A 27,721-nucleotide genomic window follows, 5' to 3' on the forward strand; every position below is an offset into this window, starting at 1 on the left:
AAATGTAAGGATGGAAAGGTTTCAGTGTATACAGGAAGCATTGAGAGGATAGCAAATGAAGTGATAAAGCCTGGCCATGGATATTTTATCTAAGCCTGACCAGGGCACAGCAGGTTTGATTGCTGCTACAACACAACTAGTTGGACAATAAAGAAGGCTGAGTGACAAAGAATTGATGCTTTCAAATTGTGGTGTTGGAGATTCTTGAGAGGCCCTTGGGTTGCAAGGAGATCAAATCAATCAATTCTTAAAGGAAATCAACCCTGAATATTCATTGGAAGGACTGTTGCTGAAGCTGAAGCTCCAATACTTTGCCCATTTGATACAAAGAACCAACTTCTTGGAAAAGACCCTGGTGCTGGGAAAGTCTGAACGCAAAAGAAGAGAATGGGGCAGAGGATGAAATGGTTAGATAGCATCACCAACCCAATAGACATGAATTTGAGCAAACTCTGGGAGACAGAGATCAGAGGAGCTTGGCGTGCTGCTGTCCACTAGGTGGCAGAGTTGGACACAACTTAGCAACTGAGCAATAAGAACACAACACAATTGACCCACCTCAGGCAGGGCTCACAACAGAGGATCCAGAGGTGGATATTTTGTACATAGATACAGAAATAGTGGGAAAATTTTAAACATAATTTAAAAATTTTCTAATTTCCATACACTGACAAACTCTTCCCTCATTTGTTCCCACTGTCTAGATTATTGTCTGTTCTCCTGCCATCTCAGTTATGAAGAGGGTGGAGAGGTATAACGCCAGGGTTTTATCAGCCGGCCTGTTTGAAGCTTCCCTAATATAATTTCACCTTTACCCCTCCTCTGACTGTCCAGGACTTACCTGGTTGTCTTTTTTTTTGACCCTCTGGAGAACAACTTTAGAAACACTCTATCAATGAGAGACGTCACCTAACCATCATACCTTTTTGTCCTTCACATTATTACCGCCTATGACTGCAGTTAATGGGATTAATAAAAACACACTAACTCTAGTCTCTTTCAAGTTAAAGAAAGCATAGCTCACAGAAAATAAGATTCTCCCTTATGCCCATCTGCCTTCAGAAGCCATAGCCTAAAGCCATCTCTAGCCTATTCCCCCACATACCCTTACGAGGATAATAGTGGTCCTGAACAAAAGACCTGATGGATATTATGTTATGCTTCTCACCTGCTAATTATCAATATTGTTGATTTTGTTGATTAGACTTTGTTTGTCTTTAGGCCATTATCTTAATGTGATTTGTTATCATGTTTCAGGGTTTTTTTGTGCTTCAGCCTGACCAGATACAGGTAAGAGACTTCTCTATATTCCCAGGTACTTATTTCTTCCCTCATCTATAACTCAACATGTAGTAGGAGGATTACCAACCATAATTTGATGTTTTTTTCCTTGTATGCTGAGGAGGGCTAAACATAGGGATGAAAATATTCTTAAGCCCTACACTTCTCTTCTACATTCTCTGTTAGTAAGTAGCTCCCACTCAACTCCAGGGAGACTGAGTTTTGAGCTCACAAGGAAAGTGTAGACACTGGATTTATTTCCATGTCAAGTATCATGGCAATATTGTCAAATAAAGTGTACAACTTAGTTGTGTAAGCAACAGAGTCTCTGCTTCTTGGTGACTCCTGGTTATTTTTAACTGCTTCTTCAACAATCTCAATTCTTCTTTCTTTCCTTCCTTTCTCCTGACTATGACATTTTCCTCTTAGCTGTGGAACTGGGGGAGATAAATGAAATGGGAGGGAAGAGCTCCCAATCAATTGATAGAAGTAGGTTTAGAGTGAAACTGGTTCCTTGGGATATTTGGAAGCTAATGTGCTATGCAGGGGAAATAGAGTCTTGGGTGTAAAGGGACTGAAAGATGTGGAGTCATTCTGTACATCGTTGACGAAAGTGTGTTTGGATGTGAGAGAGTGTGCACACATGTGAATGAGAGCACATGCTCACACTCATCATAGAAAAACACTTGGAACTAATCTTTTTACCATGGCATTACAGGTGCTAAGTCCCTTTTTGATTGTTATTTTCATCCCACTGTTTGACCTTGTCATTTATCGTCTAGTCTCCAAGTGTGGCATTAACTTCACGTAAGTGCTCACCATCCCTTTGTTGCTCCAGCCTGACTCAATATTTGTCCAGTTTGATAATGAGTCACTATCGTTTCTGTGATGATTTGTTTTATCACTTTTCTGCCTCTGTTTATCCATGATAAATTAAATGCCTATTAATGCCAGAGAACAGGGCTTCCCTGATGGCTCAGCAGGTAAAGAGTCTGCCTGCATGCAGGAGATACAGGAGCTGTGGGTTCGATTCCTGGGTCAAGAAGATCCCCTGGAGAAGGAAATGGCAACTCACTCCAGTAGTTCTTGCCTGAAAAATCCCATGGCGGGCTATAGTCCATGGGGTTGCAAGGAGTCAGACGTGACTGAGTGACTAAGCACAACCACAATACTGGAGAACAGGAATTAGATCTAATTAATACTTCTCACAGAGAGTCCAATCCATTACTGCAGACTTACATACACGATGTTGAAGAATTAGGGCTATACTTTATGAAAAGTCAAAAATATATGAGATTAGGCTCCAAAACCAACTTGTTGCTTTGTTCTCGAAAGTTGCCTCTTCAAAGAAGTCCGAAGCCTTTGATGAAAACTAATCCCCTTAAATCTCCTACTGTCCCTATGAAACAAATGAGGGACCTCAGAAGAGGACAGAATTATCCCTAATTACTGCTTTCCCCCATTCTAAATAGAAGTGTTATTCTTTGGAAAGTTTGACAGAGGAGGATCTTAAGTCTTCCATATTTTCTGATTTAGTAGCAATTTCCTTTTGATAGCCATTACCATATTCAAATGACCTTTTGTCATTTACTCATTCATTGAGCAGTTTATTGAGTTCAGTACCAAGTGCTACAGAAATGTAGAAGCACAAATCTTGCTCCTTACGAATTTACTTTTTAGTAAAGGAGCTAGAAAATATGCAAGGTTAATTATTGAAAATGATGAATTATGTTAAGTGCTCTAAGAATGGAAGCAAAGTGCCAGGGAAATGCAGAGATGGAAGAGACTGGCTAGGGTCAAGAAAGTCTTCTGAAGAAGAGGAAAAGAAGGTAATAATATACAGTGACAGGTATATGGTAAATGTTCAATGAATCTGGTTATATTACTATTATTTTTGTAATTATGACATAGTGGATAGAAAAACAATCATAAACAAAGAGGGAAAAATTGGTGTGTTACAAAGAACAGTTCAGTGTGACTCAAGTAAAGGTAGAAAGGAGGATATATGAAGGGGAGTACTAGGAAATACTTTGAAAGTAATTGAGAACAAATTAAGTAAGCTTAGGAAGTTTAGATTTTATTCTTTAGAGTCTGCAGTTTAGGTATGACTGCCTCTCTGTTTCCTCTTCAGATCGCTTAGGAAAATGGCTGTTGGTATGATCCTAGCATGCCTGGGCTTTGCAGTTGCTGCTGCTGTAGAGATAAAAATTAATGTGAGTACAGTAAATCTTAAGCTCCATGAGGGCAGGATGAAATCTGTTGTGTTCATTTCTCTGACTTGTTCAATCTTGATTCACTGGGCCCTACCACAGTAGCTGTTTTTAAAAAGGTGCATAATAGGTGTTTGTGGTAAATGAGTAGATATAGAGGTAGAGCAGCAGTGCAAAATGAAGCCCACCTCCCACCTAAGTGATGTAGAGTACATTGTCTAGGAATTTCCAAACACCAGTATACAAGATATAGAACCATTTCTTTCATACCTTACCAGACATTTAAATATATTTTGGCAGATTGAGTAGCCACTATTGGGAAGTGATGTACGGGGCCACAACTGAGTCGAAAAGCATGGAGTTTGTTACCTGGCATCAGTGCTTGCTACACTGAGCTGGAATTTCCTCCTCCAAACTGCCTTTAGAGCCTTCAAAGCCAAATGCTCTTTAGAGATAGAAAACTGTGTCCTCTTGACTAGATAAACTTGGCTATCGAAATAAGACTGAAGTATGTGTTCTCACTGTATTTGAAGGGTTATTTTCTAGTATTTCTAATACATGTTCTCTCTCCTAAGGAAATGGCCACATGCCAGCCAAATTCCCAAGAGATTTTCCTACAAGTCTTGAATCTGGCAGATGATGAGATCAAAGTAACAGTGCAGGGTGACAAAAATAATACTCTGTTGGCAGAGTCCATCAAATCCTTTCAGGTGATGTATGGACATGAGTGAATTAGAAACACATTCAGATTATGTGCCAAAGCAGCAGCATATACAGTGGTTTGTTTACAGCATGCACCTATGAAGGCAAAGTGCCCCAGTCCAGCTCCTGGTTCTGCCACTCCCTAACTGTAAGACCCCGAAGAAGTTATTTTATCTATAAGTCTCAATTTTAGCATCTGTAAAATGGCAATACTTTTTATGTCATAAACTGTATAAGAATAAATATTATATATAAAGTGTTTAGCAAAGTGTCTGGAACATTGTAAGCTCTCAGTAGGTTGTAATTTGTATTATTATTTCAAACTGCCTCCTAACACACACCCTGTTGAAGAGTTTGGCTTACATATTTTCACTTCTATACTATACATATTCTGAAATATTCATTTAAAAATATTTTAAATAATAAAAGTAATATACATTTACTGTTGAAAACTGGGGACTGTGTCAAAAGACCAAAAAATCACCTATAAATCCATCACACAGAGATAACCATAGTTAGCTTTAGCGTGTTTTTAATAAATGAGTAAACAAACTACTTTAAAAGTCTTGAAACACTATATGCTGTATTGACCTTGATTTTTTCCTTAGCACGATTGTCATTAAAAGGATTTTCCAATGTCCTCAGATAAACTTTGAGAATGTGAATTGAATAGATACATAATATTCCATTCTATGGATATATCATTGTTTAGTAAAATATTTTCTTAATAGGCATTTAATTTTTTATTATTATACATATTTCTATAATGAATATCCTTACTCATAAATCTTCATTCATGCCTCTAATTACTCCTATAGTATATTCCTAGAAATGGAATTATGAGGTTAAAGGGTAACGTTGAAAGTATCTGATGAGGTCACCTGCCCTGGGTTACTATGAGACTGCCGTGTTCAAGGTGGGGAGGAAGGTGAATGTGACAGGCTCTTTATTCTGCAGAATATGCCACACTATTCCAAACTCCACCTGAAGACAAAAAGCCAGGATTTCCACTTTCAACTGAAATATCACAATGTGTCTGTCTACACTGAGCATTCTGTGGAGGAGAAAATGTGGTACACTCTGATCATTCGAGAAGATGGGGAAAGTATTTCTAGCATGATGGTAAGTTGAAGAATGGCCTAGTTTCTAATTATCTTAGAGTATGAAGACTGATTCATCAATATCTTACCAAGGATATATCTGATGATCAAATTTTATGATTATCAGTTCCCTCTAGTCACCTGTAACTGATTTTTACTTCCCTCTATTGTAGGTGAAGGATGAAGAAAACAAAACAACCGATGGGATGACAGCCATGAGGTTTGGATGTCAAGGAGACCCAGGCCTCTCTGTTCTCTTGAATCTGGGGTCTCTTCTGAGCTTTGGGGCTTCACATAAAAAAGCTTCACATTCTGCTTGTCTCGTACTAGGATTCTCTCTCCTAGAATATCAGGAGCATTGGTGTCAGAACACATTTCCCAGGGAAGCAAGAGGCATAGATTCAAAACCAAGTCTTTTGGCTTGCTTTTTCATGTGGTACTCAAAGATGACCCTATGTCTATGAATGCCTTCTTTGCTCTGCCACATAAATTGCTTCTGCTGCATATTATCCACTTATCTGGCTCTTAAGAAAATAATTGAGTACTCTTCTCTCTGTGATCACCAGAGAGAAATTTAGAAGTAAGCAAATAATCCTCCCTTCATTCCTGGTAGTTGAACATCTTTTATAGTACTGTGTTTTTAAAGTAAAGTTTAAAATAAACATATACAAGCATCATGGTTTAGTAAAGGTAACATACCGGGATTCAAAAGGCTTGGTTTTGAATCTAGATAAAGCTGAATGTCTTGTTAGGCACCATGGGACAGTTACAGAGATGGAGCCCTGAAGAGGTCACCTGCTCACTGGGGCAGGAATCTGACATGATATAGATGCATGTGTCTATGGCCATCAAGATTAGATGGTTGCTGTAGAGAACAGCATTTTAGAGGAGAACTTTTAACGAAAAGTTGAAAGTCACTGAAGGCTGGAACAGTCATATTAATCTGCTTTTACATATGCTTCAGGGAGAAGGCAATGGCAACCCACTCCAGCACTCATGCCTGGAAAATCTCATGGACGGAGGAGCCTGGTAGGCTGCAGTCCATGGGGTTGCGAAGAGTCAGACATGACTGAGCAACTTCACTTTCAGTTTTCACTTCCATGCACTGGAGAAGGAAATGGTAACCCACTCCAGTGTTCTTGCCTGGAGAATCCCAGGGACAGGGGAGCCTCGTGGGCTGCCATCTATGGGGTCGTACAGAGTTGGACACGACTGAAGCGACTTAGCAGCAGCAGCACATATGCTTCAGAAAAAGTAAACAGATCCAAATAAGTCATACAACAGTGAGGCCAAGACTTCCCTGAGTCAAAGAGCAATGGGAACCTCCAGAAAGGATGAAATGAAGCAATTTCTGGGTTGGTGCAGGATGATTGAAAGCCCAGGAATCAACATCAAGGGTTTTAGAGGGAACTGCCCTTCTAATCCCATGGGCCAGGGACTAACACAAATGCTGCCGAAAACCCAAACTGAGGGACCAATTTAGGGGCTCAGGTTCAAAAGACTAAAAAAGTGGTTCTGGAAGTGTTCAAGTTTGTCTGAAGACTCAGAACAATGAAAGCTCAACCTGCTGTGAGCTGGAGTCTGAGTTTTGCATAAAGCAATCAGACTTCATTTATAAGAGGATGAAGTATCAGTTTTATATAAATACTAGTATGTATATATATATACATAATTATTTTTCTTATGGAGTCTCAATTGATGAATTCCATCATTAGAAAAGGGAGAGAAATTGGTTGCACCAGTGGTGAGTTGAGGAGATTCAGACTGCTGTGAGTGATCACAATAGTGTTATCCTAGCCGAGATCAGGTAAGAGTGTAGCAGACAAAAAGCTAACACCCAAGAAAAGAAAAAGATAGGGACAGCTAAGACTACTAATTACTTATGTGTGAGTTCATTTATTCATTCAGTTTACAATATATATCATGTACCTTTTAGGTACCAGCCTCTGTTCTAGGCACTGGGCATACAGCAATAAACAAAACAGAAAAGGCCCCTGCCCATTTATCAGGTGGGAGAGTTTGTCTAATCTCTAACAATGTCTCTATTATCCTTAGGTTTGTTAACACTTTGCATGAAGAAGTCAATGTCTCCCTGGGTACAGATACATCCCTCATTGTTGATGAAGACTATGGTGTGTCTGCTTACAGAACTGTGCAAAGAGGAGAGTAAGAGAACTACCCTGTGGACATTTTACTTTTATCAACAACTGATTTTTACTTTCTTTGTGTATAGGTGGACAGATTAGGTATATCTCAGCTAATTGTAAATATACACATACTCCTGCTCAGTTTCAGCCTTTGCCTCCTTTCCTCAGTCTCTTGTTTTTCTGCGCAGATATACTGAAATTATGCTTTCTGTGAAGGCCATCAGTTCAGTTCAGTCATTCAGTCGTGTCCGACTCTTTGCGACCCCATGAATCGCAGCACGCCAGGCCTCCCTGTCCATCACCAATTCCTGGAGTTCACTCAAACTCACGTCCATCAAGTCAGTGATGCCATCCAGCCATCTCATTCTCTGTCGTCCCCTTCTCCTTCTGCCCCCAATCCCTCCCAGCATCAGAGTCTTTCCCGATGAGTCAACTCTTCACATGAGGTGGCCAAAGTACCGGAGTTTCAGCTTTAGCATCATTCCTTCCAAAGAAATCCCAGGGCTAATCTCCTTCAGAATGGACTGGTTGGATCTCCTTGCAGTCCAAGGGACTCTCAAGAGTCTTCTCTAACACCACAGTTCAAAAGCATCAATTCTTCGGCACCCAGCCTTCTTCACAGTCCAACTCTCACAACCATACACGATCACTGGAAAAACCATAGCCTTGACTAGACGAACCTTTGTTGGCAAAGTAATGTCTCTGCTTTTGAATATGCTATCTAGGTTGGTCATAACTTTTCTTCCAAGGAGTAAGCGTCTTTTAATTTCATGGCTGCAGTCACCATCTGCAGTGATTTTGGAGCCCAGAAAAATAAAGTCTGACACTGTTTCCACTGTTTCCCCATCTATTTCCCATGAAGTGGTGGGACCGGATGCCATGATCTTCATTTTCTGAATGTTGAGCTTTAAGCCAACTTTTTCACTCTCCACTTTCACTTTCATCTTCATCAAGAGGGTTTTTAGTTCCTCTTCACTTTCTGCCATAAGGGTGGTGTCATCTGCATATCTGAGGTTATTGATATTTCTCCTGGCAATCTTGATTCCAGTTTGTGCTTCTTCCAGTCCAGCGTTTCTCATGATGTACACTGCATAGAAGTTAAATAAGCAGGGTGACAATATACAGCCTTGACGAACTTCTTTTCCTATTTGGAACCAGTCTGTTGTTCCATGTCCAGTTCTAACTGTTGCTTCCTGACCTGCATACAGACTTCTCAAGAGGCAGGTCAGGTGGTCTGGTATTCCCATCTCCTTCAGAATTTTCCACAGTTTATTGTGATCCACACAGTCAAAGGCTTTTGCATAGTCAATAAAGCAGAAATAGATGTTTTTCTGGAACTCTCTTGCTTTTTCGATGATACAGCGGATGTTGGCAATTTGATCTCTGGTTCCTCTGCCTTTTCTAAAACCAGCTTGAACATCAGGAAGTTCACGGTTCACGTATTGCTGAAGCCTGGCTTGGAGAATTTTGAGCATTACTTTCCTAGCGTGTGAGATGAGTGCAATTGTGCGGTAGTTTGAGCATTCTTTGGCATTGCCTTTGTTTGGGATTGGAATGAAAACTGACCTTTTCCAGTTCTGTGGCCACTGCTGAGTTTTCCAAATGTGCTGGCACATTGAGTGCAGCACTTTCACAACATCATCTTTCAGGATTTGAAATAGCTCAACTGGAATTCCATCACCTCCACTAGCTTTGTTCGTAGTGATGTTTCTAAGGCCCACTTGACTTCACATTCCAGGATGTCTGGGCTCTAGGTCAGTGATCACACCATCATGATTATCTGGGTCGTGAAGATCTTTTTTGCACGGTTCTTCTGTGTATTCTTCCCACCTCTTCTTAATATCTTCTGCTTCTGTTAGGTCCATACCATTTGTGTCCTTTATCAAGCCCATCTTTGCATGAAATGTTCCTTTGGTATCTCTAATTTTCTTGAAGAGATCTCTAGTCTTTCCCATTCTGTTGTTTTCCTCTATTTCTTTGCATTGATCGCTGAGGAAGGCTTTATCTCTTCTTGCTGTTCTTTGGACTCTGCATTCAGATGCTTATATCTTTCCTTTTCTCCTTTGCTTTTCACTTTTCTTCTTTTCACAGATATTTGTAAGGCCTCCCCAGACAGCCATTTTGCTTTTTTGCATTTCTTTTCTATGGGGATGGTCTTGATCCCTGTCTCCTGTACAATGTCATGAACCTCATTCCATATCATCAGGCACTCTATCTATCAGATCTAGGCCCTTAAATCTATTTCTCACTTCCACTGTATACTCATAAGGGATTTGATTTAGGTCATACCTGAATGGTCTAGTGGTTTTCCATACTTTCTTCAATTTCAGTCTGAATTTGGCAATAAGGAATTCATGGTCTGAGCCACAGTCAGCTCCTGGTCTTGTTTTTGCTGACTGTATAGAGCTTCTCCATCTTTGGCTGCAAAGAATATAATCAGTCTGATTTCAGTGTTGACCATCTGGTGATGTCCATGTGTAGAGTCTTGTCTTGTGTTGTTGGAAGAGGGTGTTTGCTATAACCAGTGCATTTTCTTGGCAAAACTCTATTAGTCTTTGCCCTCTTCATTTCGTATTCCAAGGCCAAATTTGCCTGTTACTCCAGGTGTTTCTTGACTTCCTACTTTTGCATTCCAGTCCCCTATAATGAAAAGGACATCTTTTTTGGGTGTTAGTTCTAAAGGTCTTGTAGGTCTTCACAGAACCGTTCAACTTCAGCTTCTTCAGCATTACTGGTTGGGGCATAGACGTGGATTACTGTGATATTGAATGGCTTGCCTTGGAAACGAACAGAGATCATTCTGTCGTTTTTGAGATTGCATCCAAGTACTGCATTTTGGACTCTTTTGGAGTAACCATGATGGCTACTCCATTTCTTCTGAGGGATTCCTGCCTCAGTGAAGGCCATACTGAATACCTAACAAGACCATCTCCCGGAGGTTTGCCAGTTTATCTTTGGCTCCCACTCCTACCCTTTGGTAATTCCTATGAACACCTTGTTACTTTGAGCTTATCCTTTCAGATTCACTGTTTTATCCTATTCCACTAATTCATAATACTCAGAAAAGAAAAATTCATAAGACTTAGATGAGAAGACTTAGAGTCTGAAGTTCCCAATGGAAGGCAATTTGTGCATTTTGCATTCAGGTTTAAGGTTAAAAAAGCATACCAAACAGGCAGTGAAATCTCAGATCAGGCATAGAAAAGAAGTTGGTATGAAAATAATTCACTCTGAGACTCCTTTCCTCAAAGAGAAAGGGTAGCTTTGCTGCTTGATTCGCCATTAATAGAGAGACGAAATCACTCCTTCCACCAGAAATGGAAGTGCTTTTCTAAACTGTAATGTTTCTTCTAATCTAAATTTGTCCTGTTCCAGATATCCTGTGGTGCATTGTAGAACAAAAAATGAGGATTTTTCACTGAATTTGGGTCTACTAGACTTTGGTGCAGCTTATCTGTTTGTTATTACAAATGTAAGTAGCTCATGACCATTCTCACTCTATTCTTCCATTTATCTGTATCTATATCTATGTAATTATACCATATCTAAATTTATATATAATCTATATCTATCTGTATCTTACTCTATGGCAAGACAGCATCACATACTTATGATGGCTTATGGTGAACAATGTCAGATTCGTGATCTCTGAAGAAGATTTAGCTTCAGGACCAGGGACCAGGCTTGATCACTCAAGAGCTTTAGTGTAGCAGAGATTTATTAAAGTGAAAAAGGGACAGAGAAAGCTTCTGACATAGACATCAGAAGGGGGATGAAGAGTGCCCCCCTTGCTAATCTTAGCAAGGAAGCTATATATTTTTTCAATTGGTTATTACAGTAAATCAAAAGAATGTCTCAAGGTTGTAAAGGTCTTACCAGACCCACTTCTGCAATTTACATTTTAAGATAATGGGATTAGAACTAACAACAGAAAGATCTACCAGACCCACTCCCATAATATACATTTTAAAATGACAGAATTAGTCAGAAGGTTCTCAAGGAGAAACAGGTCCTCAAGCAGGATACATTGTTGTTACAGAGTTTAAGCAAAAACATATCCTTGAGCAACATGAGTTGTTTTGTAGTGCAATCATCAGCCCTGGGCTTAAAGAAAAAAAAAGGTGGGGTGGGGGAGGTTGTCCTTTTCTCCTCCTTGAGAACTCCAGACCCCTATTTCCTCCTTGAGAGACCCAGACCCCTTTCTCCTCCTTGGGGACCCTGGACTTCTTATCAACCTACCTAGGAATTGACTCTCTCACTTATTTCTAGTGTAGGATGATAGCTTCTATAGTGACTTTAAAAAACTCCTAAGATCTTACTAGAGGACATAAAAGAACACTGGCAAGAGGCCCAAGGTCTTGGGGAATGGTAGACATAATTTACCTTGAGTCATTGCTGTGAGGTGACATGGTCTGCTCCAGTCTCATTATGGCACCAAGAAAACAAAAATTATTTTGGTCTTCTTGATTGACTCCACATGTGGTTTCCCTAGCTCCTAGAAAACTTATCTGCTAGCGTATCACACGGAGAAGGCAATGGCACCCCACTCCAGTACTCTTGCCTGGAAAATCCCATGGATGGAGGAGCCTGGTAGGCTGCAGTCCATGGGGTCGCTAGAGTCAGACACAACTGAGCGACTTCACTTTCACTTTTCACTTTCATGCATTGGAGAAGGAAATGGCAACCCACTCCAGTGTTCTTGCCTGGAGAATCCCAGGGATGGGGGAGCCTGGTGGGCTGCCGTCTATGGGGTCACACAGAGTTGGACACGACTGAAGTGACTTAGCAGTAGCATATGACAGTCTGAAATACCAAGACTGGTGGCAAATGTCAATCTCTACACAAAGGTAGCTGCTGCCAAGTCGCTTCAGTCGTGTCTGACTCTGTGCGACTCCATGGACTGCAGCCTACCAGGCTCCTCCATCCATGGGATTTTCCGGGCAACAGTACTGGAGTGGGGTGCCATTGCCTTCTCCCACAAAGGTAGCTATGGTCCCTCAAAAGCAATTGTGTCAGCAATTAGGCATGATACCTCTGAATTTTAATTCTGATGTCAACCTTGATTCCAATTTTAATTCATGACTTTTGACATTGTATTAAATATAAAAAGAGGACCATGAATAAGAAAAAGATGAAAATTTCTCAAAGTGTGATGAGAATCATCTATAAAGTTTTATTAATTTTGATTAGTTTAGCATGATATCTTTAGTATTCCATTTTTATTATAGTTTATTGAAATATAATTCATATCATACATTTCACCCACTTAAAGTATATAATGGTTTTAAATGTAAAGGTAACATTTAATATATATTGTATATTCAATACACACAGAATATATTTTTAATAATATATATTCTGTGGTTTTTAATAAATTCAGAGTTGTATGATTTTAGAACATTTTCCTCATTCCAAAAAGAAGCCACATACTCATTAGCAGTCACTCAACATTTCCTCCCAAACTCCCCAGTTCTAAACAACCACTTGTCTACTTTCTGACTCTGCTATTATTAGTCTCATGATATATCCAGATATTATACCTACTATCTAATAACATTTACCTAATAACTTGGTTTTACTCCAAGGAAAATATATAATTTCAAAAATTCCATTTTATTTATTATAATAAATATTACTAAATACAATCTATATACAAGAAAACCAACTCAGCTAAAAACCTTCATATAGTGAAAGTAATTTTTAAAAAAAGATTGTAGAATCATGTATATTTGGTAACATTAATAACAAAATATTGACCCTGAAAAGATTCTTTTTGACTGAAATTTTATAGGAAAATTTCATCTTTTTGACAAAATTTTTATGTTTGAGTTTAAAAATAATGGCCAGTAAATAAGATACAAAGTAGTAGATGGTATTTGATATGGATTTTAAAAAATTGATCAAGAAAATCTTCATTGTAAGAGTTACCAAGAAAATAATTTCTGATACTATTCTGATAAAAGTAATTTTAGTAAAATAAATATTTAAATGGAAATGTGAGAAATATTTTAATTGTACTTACATAAAAAATTGAACAAAGAATTAAACTTTTTTAAGTATATGCTTTTCTAAAAATTCATTGTTTATATAATTCAGATGCCATTTTACATTTAAAATGTTAGCCAGAATCAAAATACCCAGTAGGTAAAAATGATGGGATACTATAGTATCAAATAGTCTGCCATTTAAGGTCTCTGTAATAATGGTATCTGATTGACTGAAGCCAGCCAAGTGAGTGGTGCTACCAAAAGGAATTTCAAAAACCTGAAACTGTGTAGAAATTGCTCAGTTTCTTCATGGTACCACAAGAATGACAATACAATGAGGAGATGGATACAAGACCATAAATGCCATAGGCCAGGAATATTTACTTGAGACTCCTCACAAGCCCATTTCTTGTTTCCCTCACTAAGAGAACCAGTCAGGGTCCTCAGGCCTGGAAGATGGAATACATCCCAGCCAACAAAATGTCTGTCGCATGGCAGCTACCACAATATGCCCTTGTTACAGCTGGGGAGGTCATATTCTCTGTCACAGGACTTGAGTTTTCTTATTCTCAGGTAGGTTTTTTTTTTTTTTTAATATAAATTTATTTATTTTAATTGGAGGTTGATTACTTTACAATATTGTATTGGTTTTGCCATACATCAACATGAATCCGCCACGGGTGTACACATGTTCCCCATCCTGAACCCCCCTCCCTCTTCCCTCCCTGTACCATCCCCCTGGGTCGTCGCAGTGAACCAGCCCCAAGCATCCAGTATTATGCATTGAAACTTGACTGGCAATTCGTTTCATATATATTATACATGTTTCAATGTCATTCTCCCAAATCATCCCACCCTCTCCCTCTCCCACAGAGTCCAAAAGACTGTTCTATACATCTGTGTCTCTTTTGCTGTCTCCCATACAGGGTTATCATTACCATCTTTCTAAATTCCATATATATGCATTAGTATACTGTATTGGTGTTTTTCTTTCTGGCTTACTTCACTCTGTATAATAGGCTCCAGTTTCATCCACCTCATTAGAACTGATTCAAATGTACTCTTTTTAATGGCTGCATATACTCCATTGTGTATATGTACCACAGCTTTCTTATCCATTCATCTGCTGATGGACATCTAGGTTGCTTCCATGTCCTGACTATTATAAACAGTGCTGTGATGAACATTGGGGTACACGTGTCTCTTTCAATTCTGGTTCCTCGGTGTGTATGTCCAGCAGTGGGATTGCTGGGTCATAAGGCAGTTCTACTTCCAGTTTTTTAAGGAATCTCCACACTGTTCTCCATGGTGGCTGTACTAGTTTGCATTCCCACCAACATGTAAGAGGGTTCCCTTTTCTCCACACCCTCTCCAGCATTTATTGCTTGTAGACTTTTGGACGGAGAAGGCAATGACACCCCACTCCAGTACTTTTGCCTAGAAAATTCCATGGACAGAGGAGCCTGGTAGGCTGCAGTCCATGGGGTCGCTAGAGTCGGACACGACTGAGCGACTTCACTTTCACTTTTCACTTTCATGCATTGGAGAAGGAAATGGCAACCCACTCCAGTGTTCTTGCCTGGAGAATCCCAGGGATGGGGAAGCCTGGTGGGCTGCCGTCTATGGGGTCGCACAGAGTCGGACATGACTGAAGCGGCTTAGCAGCAGCAGCAGACTTTTGGATCGCAGCCATTCTGACTGGTGTGAAATGATACCTCATTGTGGTTTTGATTTGCATTTCTCTGATAATGAGTGATGTTGAGCATCTTTTCATGTGTTTGTTAGCCATCTGTATGTCTTTGGAGAAATGTCTATTTAGTTCTTTAGCCCATTTTTTGATTGGGTCGTTTATTTTTCTGGAATTGAGCTGTAGGAGTTGCTTGTATATTTTTGAGATTAGTTGTTTGTCAGTTGCTTCATTGGCTATTATTTTCTCCCATTCTGAAGGCTGTCTTTTCACCTTGCTTATAGTTTCCTTTGTTGTGCAGAAGCTTTTAAGTTTAATTAGGTCCCATTTGTTTATTTTTGTTTTTATTTCCATTACTCTGGGAGGTGGGTCATAGAGGATCCTGCTGTGATGTATGTCGGAGAGTGTTTTGCCTATGTTCTCCTCTAGGAGTTTTACAGTTTCTGGTCTTACGTTTAGATCTTTAATCCATTTTGAGTTTATTTTTGTGTATGGTGTTAGAAAGTGTTCTAGTTTCATTCTTTTACAAGTGGTTGACCAGTTTTCCCAGCACCACTTGTTAAAGAGATTGTCTTTAATCCATTGTATATTCTTGCCTCCTTTGTCAAAGATAAGGTGTCCATAGGTGCGTGGATTTATCTCTGGGCTTTCTATTTTATTCCATTGATCTATATGTCTGTCTTTGTGCCAGTACCATACTGTCTCGATGACTGTGGCTTTGTAGTAGAGCCTGAAGTCAGGCAGGTTGATTCCTCCAGTTCCATTCTTCTTTCTCAAGATTGCTTTGGCTATTCGAGGTTTTTTGTATTTCCATAGAGTCAATGCAATCCCTATCAAGCTACCAATGGTATTTTTCACAGCGCTAGAGCAAATAATTTCACAATTTGTATGGAAATACAAAAAACCTCAGGTAGGTTTTTGCGAGTGGAAAGTGGAGGTGGAGCTACTGCTCAGAGGATGGAGTTTTAATCCTGACACTGTCTTGGTCATGTGACCGTGGCCAAGACCTCCATTACTTGGGGCCTTAGCTTCCTTATGATCTTAAGCAGAGAATCAGCTTGACCTCCAGGAACATGGCAGGCTGGATCCATGCTGTTTGGGATCCAGAAAGGGATACTTAAACATGAAGAAATAAGGACTGTGGAATCAAACTGCCCATGTTTAAATTTTGGCTGCATACCTATTGTGTAACCTTCAGCAGTGAATTTTCAGCTCTCTAAAGCTATTTTTATGTGTAAAATAAGAATAGTAATAGAACTTTTCCCTTAGGGTTATAATGAAGTTTATATGATATAATAAATTAAAATATTCAGTTAAGAGTGCCATCTTGTTGTTACTATGAACATTATTACCTGAATCATTTTACTATGTTCAATTACTATAAACATATTCCCTGAATCAATGTGAATGCTGAACTTAGAGGGGGAAGTTCAAATCTGGAAGTTTGGGTGGGAGACCTTTTCTGGATAGATGCTTGGTACAAGAGGGTGGTGTAGACAGTTTCTTTACTCACAGATTTGTGTCCTCTCTAGGCTCCCTCTAGCATGAAGTCTGTACTCCAGGCGGCCTGGTTGTTGACTATAGCATTTGGGAATATCATCGTGATTATTGTGGCACAGTTCAGTGGCCTGGCCCAGGTATGTACTAAGAGAAGCAGGAGCACGTGTCTACCCAAGGATTTTCCTCCATCTTCCTCTGCTGCCCTTCCCCCACCCCTCTGGTTTGCCACATTCCCCACTCAGCCCTCTGTCTTAAACATAGACTTTGCCATGAAAATAGGCATGTAAGCTGCAATAATGGCCACCATAGGCCCATGTGAGGAGAGGCCACTTAGTCCTGTCTTTTCCTACCAAAGCTGTTCCAAAACTGGTGACCCTGGGTCAGTCTGCTCTTCAGTCTTCATCTTAGAAAGATCAGTTTAGTATCAGGTTTTCCATATTTTCTCTTATATGTATTTCTTCCTACAGTGGGCCGAATTCATTTTCTTTTCCTGCCTCATGCTGGTGGTCTGCCTGATCTTCTCCATCATGGGATACTACTATGTTCCTTTAAAGCCAGAGGATGTTCAGGGGTCAGCAAATAAGCAGACCCCCCCAAATCCAAGGAAATATGATCAACCTGGAAACCAAGAAGACAAGGCTCTAATGGTTCCCTAGACTCTGCCCAGACCCCAGTTCCTGCCTCTGGTCTTGGCCATCACCATCTTCAAGCATTTTTTACTGCAACTTGGTTGGAAGAGAGAAGTAGCATCACAATGAACTGATCTCCTTCACTTTTCTCTGATGATAGAGGCAATTCTAGGACTGGGTTTTTCAGTACATTAAAGCAAGGTCCCTGAGACTTTATGTCTTCCTATATGTCACTGAACTCAGTAAACCTTATGTGGTTTTGCTGCAGCTAGCCTGGCATCTCCAAAAACACAAATGTATAATTGAGATTGATCTTTGTGGTTATCAAAGTTCTGTATGAATTCTTTTACCTGCCATTTAGAGCAGATGACCCCACCTTTTGAAGTGCTGATTTAGGGCCAAATTTCAGAATAACAGAGAAATGGTATTTTCAAATGTCTTCATTAACAGTGTATTTGTTGTTTATAAGGACTTCAAGAATTGGTATGTCTGGTGTGATCTCATCCAGGGCCTGACTTGTCAGCTATTCAGGCTCACTAAGACTGTAGTAAATTTTTCAGTACAAATAATAAAAGACAAAATGATATTTTATTAACACACAGGATAAGATATATCTTTCTGATAATTACAGTATTTTATCTACTAATCAAAAAACCCCTTTCTCAGTATTGATAGGTCCTTGGAAACCAAATTAAAGACAGTAAACATGGTTCTGCAAAACAGCAAAGTATAAACTGTAGAAGTCCTGATGAACAATTCTTGTACAGTATACGCTTTTCTTAGGGACTATAATGTTTTAACTCTAGATTATGCCCACCTGTGGACAACTGTATAGACACTAATTATCATTTTCCAACCCTCATTTTCAATGTTGTTGGCCCACCTTTTTCTTATTATATTATCTTATTCATTGCTGCTGCTGCTAAGTCGCTTTAGTCGTGTTCGACTCTGTGCAACCCCATAGACGGCAGCGCACCAGGCTCCCCCGTCCCTGGGATTCGCCAAGCAAGAACACTGGAGCGGGTTGCCATTTCCTTGTCCAATGCATGAAAGTGAAAAGTGAAAGTGAAGTCGCTCAGTCATGTCCAACCCTCAGCGACCCCATGGACTGCAGCCCACCAGGCTCCTCCGTCCATAGGATTTTCCATGCAAGAGTACTGGAGTGGGTTGCCATTGTCTTCTCTGTATTTATTGCTACAAATATTTAATAATAACAGTATTTTTTATGAAAACAACTTCCTTTCTTACTGGTATTTCCTTCAGCTTCAAAGTAGTGGATCTGTTTTGATATTTTTTCCTGTTTTACTTTCCCCCCAAATTTTAAATGCCCTATTTATTAAAAAAAAAAAAAAAGTTAATACTCTAGTAAACCCAGTACTCTAGGTTTGAGCTTCTAAAATGGTAGTGCTCAATGTGGGACACGGTCCCATATCAGGATTCTAAGAAAATCTGGAGTTGAAGGAAGAAGTGATAGAATATGACAGGGTTTTATTTGTTTGTTGCTGTGTTGGTGGAAAAAGTTGAGAAATAATACCTTGCACACAGTGAATGACTCAGTGGACAGACATGGGAATATAATGACTTCTGGGGGAAAGTATTGCTGGGGGAAAAGTTCAGAATAACTGTCCTAGAAAGTCTCATTTCCATTGGTTTTGCTCCGTTATTCTCATCTAGAACTGTTTTGAATCAGTCTCACATTGTAAACATAACAAGAAAAGTTGCTCCATTTTCCCAAGCTTTCATACTCTGGTCCTGGTTACCAAGTTTTCAGAAGTGCCGAAGTGACAGCAACACTATCCAGTTTCCACAGATAACCTTTTTAAAATGATGTATGTCTATCTATTCATTTACTTGACTGGCTGGGTCTGAGTTGGCACTTGGGATCTTCATTGTGGCAATCTGGCTCTTGGTCATGGCATGAGGAATTTAGTTCCCTGACTAGGGATTGAGCCCAGGCCCCCTGGATTGGGAGTGTGTTGTCTTAATTGCTGGACCACCAGGCAAGTCCCTCCTCAAATATCTTGATGTGAACCTGACTTTTCTTCTTCAGAAAATACTCTGTCCCCATTTCAGCAGCTTTAACTCCATCTGTTCTATGAACTACTGTCTCAGAGATATTAACAGTGCTAATAGTTTCTTCAGACAAATTATTTTTATTACATCCTCTTAACACCTGATATTAAAGATTCTGAGAAATCTTTCAGCAAAAACATAAGACTCTTTGTTGAGCCTCATAAGTTATAGTGACTTGGGAAAAACTGGCAGACAATTCTTTATGTTGAACTAAAAGCTTTCTTTATGAAACTGCCTACCATGGTTCTTTCCTTTATGGCTAATTAGAATAAGCATAAACCTCTCTTTTATGCAGTACTCTCTTTGCTATTTGGGGAGAATTTTCATGTTGCCTCAAGTAAGCATTCATCAAGCTAAAGATTCTCAGCTTTTTTCATAACTCTTCACAGGGCATAGTCCAGACTTTTCACAACTGTTTTTCCAATTCTGAAAAATATTCTTTGCTTGATATGCAACAGTGGGTCAGAATCCCTCTTAATATGGGTTTCTGTTGCATATGTGCTCAGTTATGCCCGACTCTTTGTGATCCTATGGACTGTAACCCTCCAGGCTCCTCTGAACTTGGGATTCTCCAAGCAAGAATACTGGTGTCGGTTACCATTTCCTCCTCCAGGGGGTCTTCCCAACCCAGGGATCCAACCTGCAACTCCTGTGTCTCATGCACTGGCAGGCAGATTCTTTACCACTGAGCCACCTCGGAAACCTGAACACATTTTAAAAGAATTTTTATCACTCTATATATGCATAGAAAACATTTTGGAATAATATTCATTTACTAAAGAATTTTATTGAGGCATAGTAGATTTATCATTGAATTCATTCCTTATAAGTGTACAATTGAATGATTTTTAGTACAATCATCACCATAATCCAATTTTAGAATACTTCCATCACCCCCAAAAGGAACCTCTTGTCCACTTGCAGTTAATTCCTGTTCCACCCCTGGCTCAGGCAACCATTAAGCTACTTTCTGTCTCTGTAGAGTTACCTGTTCTGGATCATATGATATGTGGTCTTTTGCATCTGGCTTCCTCTACTGAGCATGTTTTTGAAGTTTATCCATGTTGTAGCACCTATCAGTTATTTTTTTTTTAAACTACAGAATAGAATTCCATTGTGTGGATATACTATATTTTGTTCATCCATTCACCAGTTGAGGGAAATTTAGGTTTTGTGGGTTTTTTTAACTGCATTTTTAGTTATTAAAAATAAGACCCCCATGACCATTCAAGTATAAGTCTTCACATAAATAGAGTGTTCATCTTGGATATATGCCAGGGAATGAAACTGCTGGGTCACATGGTAAATTTATGTTTGATATGTTTTTTTTGATTGCCAAAAGGCATTTTAAAATGGCTACATCATTTTACATTTCAATCAGCAATTTCCACTTCTCCATGTCTAGGCCTTCACTTACTATTGTCTTTTATTATCATCATTCTAGTGGTTGTGAAGTAGTGTTACATTGTCATTTTAATTTCTATTTTACTAATAAGCAGCATCTTTTCATGTGCTTATTAGCCATCTTTATTTTCTCTGGTAAAATCTCTATTCAAATCTTACCTATTTTTAAAAATTAAGTTGTTTATCTTCTTGAGTTTTGAGATTTATTCTTTGTTTCTTTATTCTTTCTAAATATTTTGTTAGAAATATGATTTGTCAGATGAATGGATAAGAAAGCTGTAGTACATATACACAATGGAATATTACTCAGCCATTAAAAAGAATACATTTGAATCAGTTCTAATGAGGTGGATGAAACTGGAGCCTATTATACAGAGTGAAGTAAGCCAGAAGGAAAAACACCAATACAATATACTAACGCATATATATGGAATTTAGAAAGATGGTAACGATAACCCTGTATGGGAGACAGCAAAAGAGACACAGATGTATAGAACAGTCTTTTGGACTCTGTGGGAGAGGGTGGGGGGGATGATTTGGGAGAATGGCATTGAAACATGTATAATATCATATATGAAACGAATCGCCAGTCCAGGTTCGATGCAGGATACAGGAAGCTTGGGGCTGGTGCACTGGGATGACCCAGAGGGATGGTATGGGGAGGGAGGTGGGAGGGGGGTTCAGGATTGGGAACACGTGTACACCCGTGGTGGATTCATGCTGATGTATGGCAAAACCAATACAATATTGTAAAGTAATTAGCCTCTAATTAAAATAAATAAATTTAGTTTAAAAATAATAATAATAAAAAGAGACGAATTGCAAAAAAAAAAATATGATTTGTCATCATATTCTCTAAGTTGTAACTTGTATTTCCATTTCCTTAATGGTGTCTTTTGAAGTGCAAAAGTTTTAAATTTTGATGAAGTCTAATTTATAAATTTTTCATTTAAGGGTTATACTACTGATGTCATATCTAAGAACTCTTTAACTAATCCAAGGACGCAAAGGATTCTGACTAGTTTTTTCTAAATGTTGTAGTTTTAACCCTTACAGTTAGGTCTGCTGTCCATTTTGAGTTAACTGCTTGTGTATGCAATGCTTCCACCTTTTTGCTTGTGGCTATGCAAATGACCCAGCAGCAGTTTGTATTTTTTCTATTTTTTCTCTACTGAGTTGCCTAAATAGCTTTGGCAAAAAATCAATTTACCATAAATGTAAGGATTTGTTTCTGGGCTCTTAGTTATTTGCCATTGACCAATATGTCTGTCCTTATATGTCAGTATCACACTATCTCAATTATGATAGCTTTGTAGTACATTTTAAAATGAGAAGATATAAGTCTTCCAATTGTACTTTTCAAGATTGTTTTGACTATTCTGGTAATTAGTCTTGCATACCTAGAATAAATCCTAGTTGTTCATGGTATATACTTATTTTTGTGTTTTAAAATACTTGGTAATATTCTGTTAAGGATTTTTGCACCTAAGTTCAGGAGGAATGTTTTCAGTTTTCTTTTTTTCTGGCCATATCTTTGTCTGGCTCTGCTGTCTTCCTGAGTGAGGTGGAAAATGTTTCCCCCTCTTCTATTTTCTGGAAGAGGTATAAAGTTAGTTTTAATTACCCTTTAAAAGTCTGATAGAATTGTCCAGTGAAACCATCTGGGCCTTGAGTTTCATTTTGGAAAGCTTTTTAATTAAAAATTCAATTTCCTTAATGGTCATGGGGCTATCCAGGTTTTCTATTGCATCGTCTTGAATTGCAGCAGTCTGTGGTGCATAAGGAATTGTTCTGTTTTTTCCTACAATGTCATATTTATGAACATATAGTTGTATGTAGTATTCCTTTATTTTCTTTTAACAGCTGCACTATCAGGAATGATATATCCTATTTCATTCCTGATACCGGTGATATGTGTTCTATTTTTGTCAGTCTTGCTAGAGGTTTATCAAATTTATTATTATTTTTTTTTTGAAGAACCAACTTTTTGTTTTCTTGGGCTTTTTTTTTTTCAGTAATGTTTTCCTATTTCCAATTTTATTTTCTGCTCTTTATTATTTCATTCCTTCTGCTTGCTTTGGGTTTATTGTGCTTTCTAGTTTCTGGAGGAAATAATTTAAATTATATTACACCTTTCCTCATTTTAAATGTAAGCATTTGGTGCTATAAATTTCCCTCTCAATACTGCTTTAGCTGCCTCCTACATACTTTGTGTTCTAATTTTTATTTAGTTCTATATACTTTTTAATTTTCATTGAGGCTTATTGTTTACCCATAATTATTTAGAAGTGTGTTGCTTCGTTTCCAAGTATTTTGAGAGTTTCCTGTTGTCTTTGTTAACAGATTTCCAGTTTGATTCCACTGTAGTCAGGACATATAAGCTTTATGATTTCAATTTTTTAATTTGTCAAGGTCTGTTTTATGGTATATTTTATGGTTTTTTTTTTTTCTTTTCTACTTGGTGAATGTTCGACAGAAATTGAGAAAACTATATTCTACTGTTGTTGGATGGTCTGTTTTGTTAATTAGATCTTGATGATTGTGTTGCTCAGATGTTTTTGCCTAATACTTCTACCAGTTACTGAATGGGAGCAGTGTTAAGGTTCCCAACAATAATTGTAGAGTCTTCTCTTTCTCCTTTCAGCTTTAACAGTTTTGCCTCATGTATCTGAAGCTCTATGCTTTAGTTTATACACATTAGTATATTGTGTCTTCCTGACAGAGTGATCCCTTAACTATTATATAATATTTCTTTTGTCTCTGATAATTTTCTTTGCTATGAAGTCTACTTTAGGAGATTTTAATACTGTCACTCCTTCTAATTTTTATTATCAATGTGTACATGGTGTATCTCTTCCATCCTACTTTAGGCTACCTGTGGTTGAATACAAAGTGAATTTCTTATATGGAACATATAGTTGGATTTAGTTTTTTAAAAACATATTTTAATCTGCTGTTAATCTGTCTTTTGATAGGCATATTTAGACAGTTTACAACAAAGGCAAATATTGATATGTTATTAGCACTTTAGGATGCTATTTTATTGTTTCCTACTTGTTTCTTTTGGACGTCGTTGTTTATTTTCTTTCTTACCTTTCTGCAGGTTACTTGAACATGTTTTCGGATTTCATCTGGATTTATTTATAGCACTTCTAAGTTCATCTCTGTAGTTTTCATATGGTTGCTCTGGATACTACTTCTAATTCTGTACTTTGTATCACACTGTTTACTACTTAAAATGAAGTATAGAAACATCACTTCCAGTTAGGCTTCTTTACCTTCCTCACCTTTACCTATTATTGTTAACTCACTGTATAACTCCCATTTCTTTTGTGAGATTTTTTTCCCCTCTTTGGGGTTTTATAAATCATATTTTATGATGGAAACAAATTATAATACTAATACTCAAAAGAATGTCTATTGTATGGACTCATATTTCTATCCTATTTTTTCTTTTGCTTTCTGATGCTTAAGTTTCCTTTTGTCCTTTTCTTTCTATTTGAAGAACTTCTATCCAGTCTTTCCAGGATTTATCTGCTAGTCACAAAATCTTCTAGTCGTCATTCATCTGTGAATGTTTTTATTTTCCTTTCATTTCTAAAAACTGGTTTTGCCAGATACAAAATTATGAGTCAATAGTTGTTTTCATTCAGGACTTAAAAAATAAAATTTGACATTTCCTTTTTCATGATCTCACATGAGAAATCCATTCATATGGTATTTCCCTACAGGGATTTCATTGTTTTTCTCTGGCTGCTTTCAAGAATTTTTGTCTTTAGTTTTCAAAAGTTTAATTATGATGTGTATTGACATGGATTCTTGGGATTTATCCTGTTTAGAGTTTCTTGAATCTCTATGTTGATGTTTTTCATCAAATTTGGCAAGTTTTCAGTCATTGTTTCTTCAAATATTTATTCATTCTTCCCTCTTTCCCCTCTACTTTATTGGACTCCAGTGATATGAATGTTGGATATTTTGTTATTAGTCCACAGGTCCCTGAGGCTCTGGTCACTTTTCCCATTCTCTTTTCTATTATTCATATTGGGTGAATTCTGTTGTTCTGTACTCATGTTCACTGATTCATCATCTCCACTCTACTGGGAGCCCATCTAGTAAGTCTTTAATTTCTATTTTTCAGTTCTATAATTTTTTTTTTTTGCATAACTTCTATTTATTTTCTGTTATTTTTTGTACTTGTATTTAGTGAATTTGTAGTTGATTATTGCAGCATTTCTATAATGCCTGCCTTTAAATTCTTATCAGACTAATTACAACATCTGATTCATCTTGGTGTTGACATTCATTCAAGTTGTGATTTTTCTTGTTTCTTGATTTATATCCTGGACATTTTGTCCATTATGTTATGAAAATCTGAGTTCTATTTAAATATTTTACAGGAAGTTACTCTATTTAGGTTTAACATATGAGTCTTAGCCTACTTTTGTGGGCTGATTACAGTAATTGTTTAATTTTCAGAGACTTTGTGACTGCCTGAGGGTTGAAATTTCCTCCGGCTGGATTGCCAAGATACCTCTGGGTGAGGGAGGTAGGTGGGGAAAGTCTTCAGTTAGTAACCCTCCCCCCACCTCCAGCTACCCAGTTCTCTGGGCAGGGAGGAGAATAAAGTGATTTCTTGGACCCAGCTGCTAGCTATAAGGCTACTAGCTGTGACAGGTTCTTTTTCCTGGTTCCACCAGAGAGCCCTCGTATCTCTGGGCAGAGGAGGAAAGTCTCCAGCCCTTGGGGTCAATTGAGCTTTCTCCAGTTGGGCCACCTGCTTACTGGGTCCTCCCATCCACATCAGCATTTCCCCATAGAAAAGAGGAATCTCTGATTCTGCAGGGAAGGAGAATGCTTCCCCTGGTCATTTATTTTTGACAGGACTCCCAGTAGGTCCCCCTTCTCTGAAGTTGTAAGAGGGGCTTCCACTAGATCCAGGGGAAAGAACAAGCTACGAAACTACCTTCTGTTGCCAGATGGGAAGTCAGAAAAGACCAGGTCTGGGTGGCTGCCTTCTGCTGGTTGGGGGACACAAGATGCCCTGCCTCTGTGTTGTCATCTGGTCCTGGGTTCCCAAACCAGCTCACTTTCTTCTTAGCACTCTTCAGATTTCTTCTTTGTTTGTCTCTTGTAACATTTCTAGGATTTATAAAGTTGTGTTTAGTGAGGAGGAACAGAGGAAAAGAGGTCTATATCAGCTTGTCCAGACCAGAAGTCTCTCAGTTACTGAATTATCTATTAAAATTTTAATTTTTTTCTATTTTTCCAATTTAGACTCAGTTACATTATGGATATTAAAATAATCTCAAAGAAACATTTGCCCAGTGCAGGCATTTAACCAGTTTTCTCCAATATGTAATTAATGAGAAAAATGGATGGAGAAAAAATACATGTCAGTACAAAAGGATCAAAAATGAGCTTAAGGCCATACACATAAAGATACTGTTGAGGAATACACATACATTCACACACACTTCATCTTAGGACATCTCCTTATGGTCTGCTGGAGGAGAGTCTCTACCTGAAGCACAAATGGACTCATGAAGACACCAGAGGGGGCTAAGGAAAATGAGAGAGATGTAGGGCCTGTTACAGAGAGGCACAGAGCCTTCCTCCTGGGGCACCGAGTGGCAAAACCTGTCTGGATGCCTTTACTTGAGAAATCCCCACCCCACAAGGCTAAATGGTGCCAAGAGAAAGGTGGCTCCATAGCTATCGGGTTGGTCTGGCTCTTCTCTGAGCCTTAGTCGGGGAGGCTTAATTTCAAGTGCATCAAAATCTAGGACAGAATCCTCAAGCCAGTACCTTTCACTTCTTATTTATTTATGTACTATGCTATTCCCCAAAAGCATTTAAAGTGATTTTAATGGATACATACTATATAAAAAAATATACAGATATAGGCAAAAAAAAGAAAAAAAGCAAGAAGAAAACAAAGGAAAGGAATAAAACTGGTGCAAAAGTGCTTCTCTGTGACTTTGTACACTCGCAATAAATAGCCTGTGAGAGGGCACATTGTGGAACATTCCCTGTGCCATCTCTGCGTGAACCCTCAAAGGCACTCAGGACCAGTCTTGGGGGCAGTAAAGTGGACTCATAACATGAAGGGATCCTCTAGATATGCTATTGAGGGAGACAAGGTTCCATGGAAATTTCCCTATAGTGCTCCATAGATTTCTTGCTCTGAGACATGTTTGATTTCCTCTTAAAGACTCCCGAGTTCTCACCTTGAGAATGGCCACAGTTCTGAGCAGTGTGACCCAGTTGAAGACTCAGGTTACTAAGTTCCTGAGGGATTGCATCCCAATTAGGATTCATTACAAGTCTGACTACCTGAATATGCAGAGTGTGTACCAAGGTTAAAACAACAGTCATTGACTCCTCAAACTTTGTTTATAAAATTATACCATCTGATTCTCAGAATCTAAGCCAAAGATGTTAGATACAAACTTGCGGTGTCCATCTCAAGCCACGTGGAAATCTAGATGCTGCTGGTGACACACAGGAGCTGAGAAGTCGCCACAGAAGCAGTGTTGTGCCCGGTGACTAAATGACCACACTCCTTCCACTATGGGAGCTCTCTCTCTCCTGGGGAATATAAGAACACAAAAATCCAGTCAGCTGTGCTCTATTGTCTATGTACTCAATACACAAGGGCTTGGTTCAGGTGCAAATCCTCAGTGAGTGGTGGCTGCTGGGACAGCAGCTCTGAATCTAAAACATTACTTCTTGACTCTTCGTGAAGCCAGTTTCTCCCCCTGGCTTTGGTTTCTTGCTCTTCCTACCTTTCTGAGCCTCCCTCAACCATCTTTAACTTCTGAAAACTTCTCATTCACTCTGCCTCTTACTGATTTTTGACATCTTTAAATCTCTTGAAAAAAAGATACTCTGTTCATTCATCAGCACCTCTATCATTTGTTCATGAAGACATGGCCCAGTTCTCTTTTCTCTGTTTATATTCTCCTGAGCCGTTTGTTCTCAACCTTGTCTAAAAAGTTCAG

General features: G+C 38.6%; 2 protein-coding genes across 14 annotated transcripts in view; one reads left to right on the forward strand and one right to left on the reverse strand.

Annotated features, from left to right (window-relative positions):
* Positions 1–19,958, forward strand: part of LOC109554059 (solute carrier family 15 member 2-like) — a 68,276-nt gene extending 48,318 nt beyond the window's left edge. The window contains 12 exon segments of the mRNA XM_070797235.1: positions 1,258–1,290; positions 2,000–2,088; positions 3,413–3,494; positions 4,067–4,201; positions 5,151–5,315; positions 5,467–5,513; positions 7,349–7,459; positions 10,816–10,912; positions 13,854–14,000; positions 16,647–16,751; positions 17,082–17,204; positions 17,206–19,958. Coding sequence (XP_070653336.1) covers positions 1,258–1,290; positions 2,000–2,088; positions 3,413–3,494; positions 4,067–4,201; positions 5,151–5,315; positions 5,467–5,513; positions 7,349–7,459; positions 10,816–10,912; positions 13,854–14,000; positions 16,647–16,751; positions 17,082–17,204; positions 17,206–17,259 — 1,188 coding nt within the window. The 3' untranslated portion in view covers positions 17,260–19,958.
* A 125-nt stretch (positions 19,959–20,083) lies between these two features.
* The window catches only part of ILDR1 (immunoglobulin like domain containing receptor 1), a 283,577-nt gene continuing 275,939 nt past the window's right edge, over positions 20,084–27,721 (reverse strand). For all 13 annotated transcript variants that reach the window (XM_070798045.1, XM_019954680.2, XM_070798010.1 and 10 more), the window contains one exon: positions 20,084–27,308. In XM_070798045.1, coding sequence (XP_070654146.1) covers positions 27,267–27,308 — 42 coding nt within the window. In that variant the 3' untranslated portion in view covers positions 20,084–27,266. The remainder of the gene's footprint in view (positions 27,309–27,721) is intronic.

This window comes from Bos indicus, chromosome 1 (genome assembly GCF_029378745.1).
Source record: "Bos indicus isolate NIAB-ARS_2022 breed Sahiwal x Tharparkar chromosome 1, NIAB-ARS_B.indTharparkar_mat_pri_1.0, whole genome shotgun sequence".
In the NCBI taxonomy this organism is placed as follows: domain Eukaryota; kingdom Metazoa; phylum Chordata; class Mammalia; order Artiodactyla; family Bovidae; genus Bos; species Bos indicus.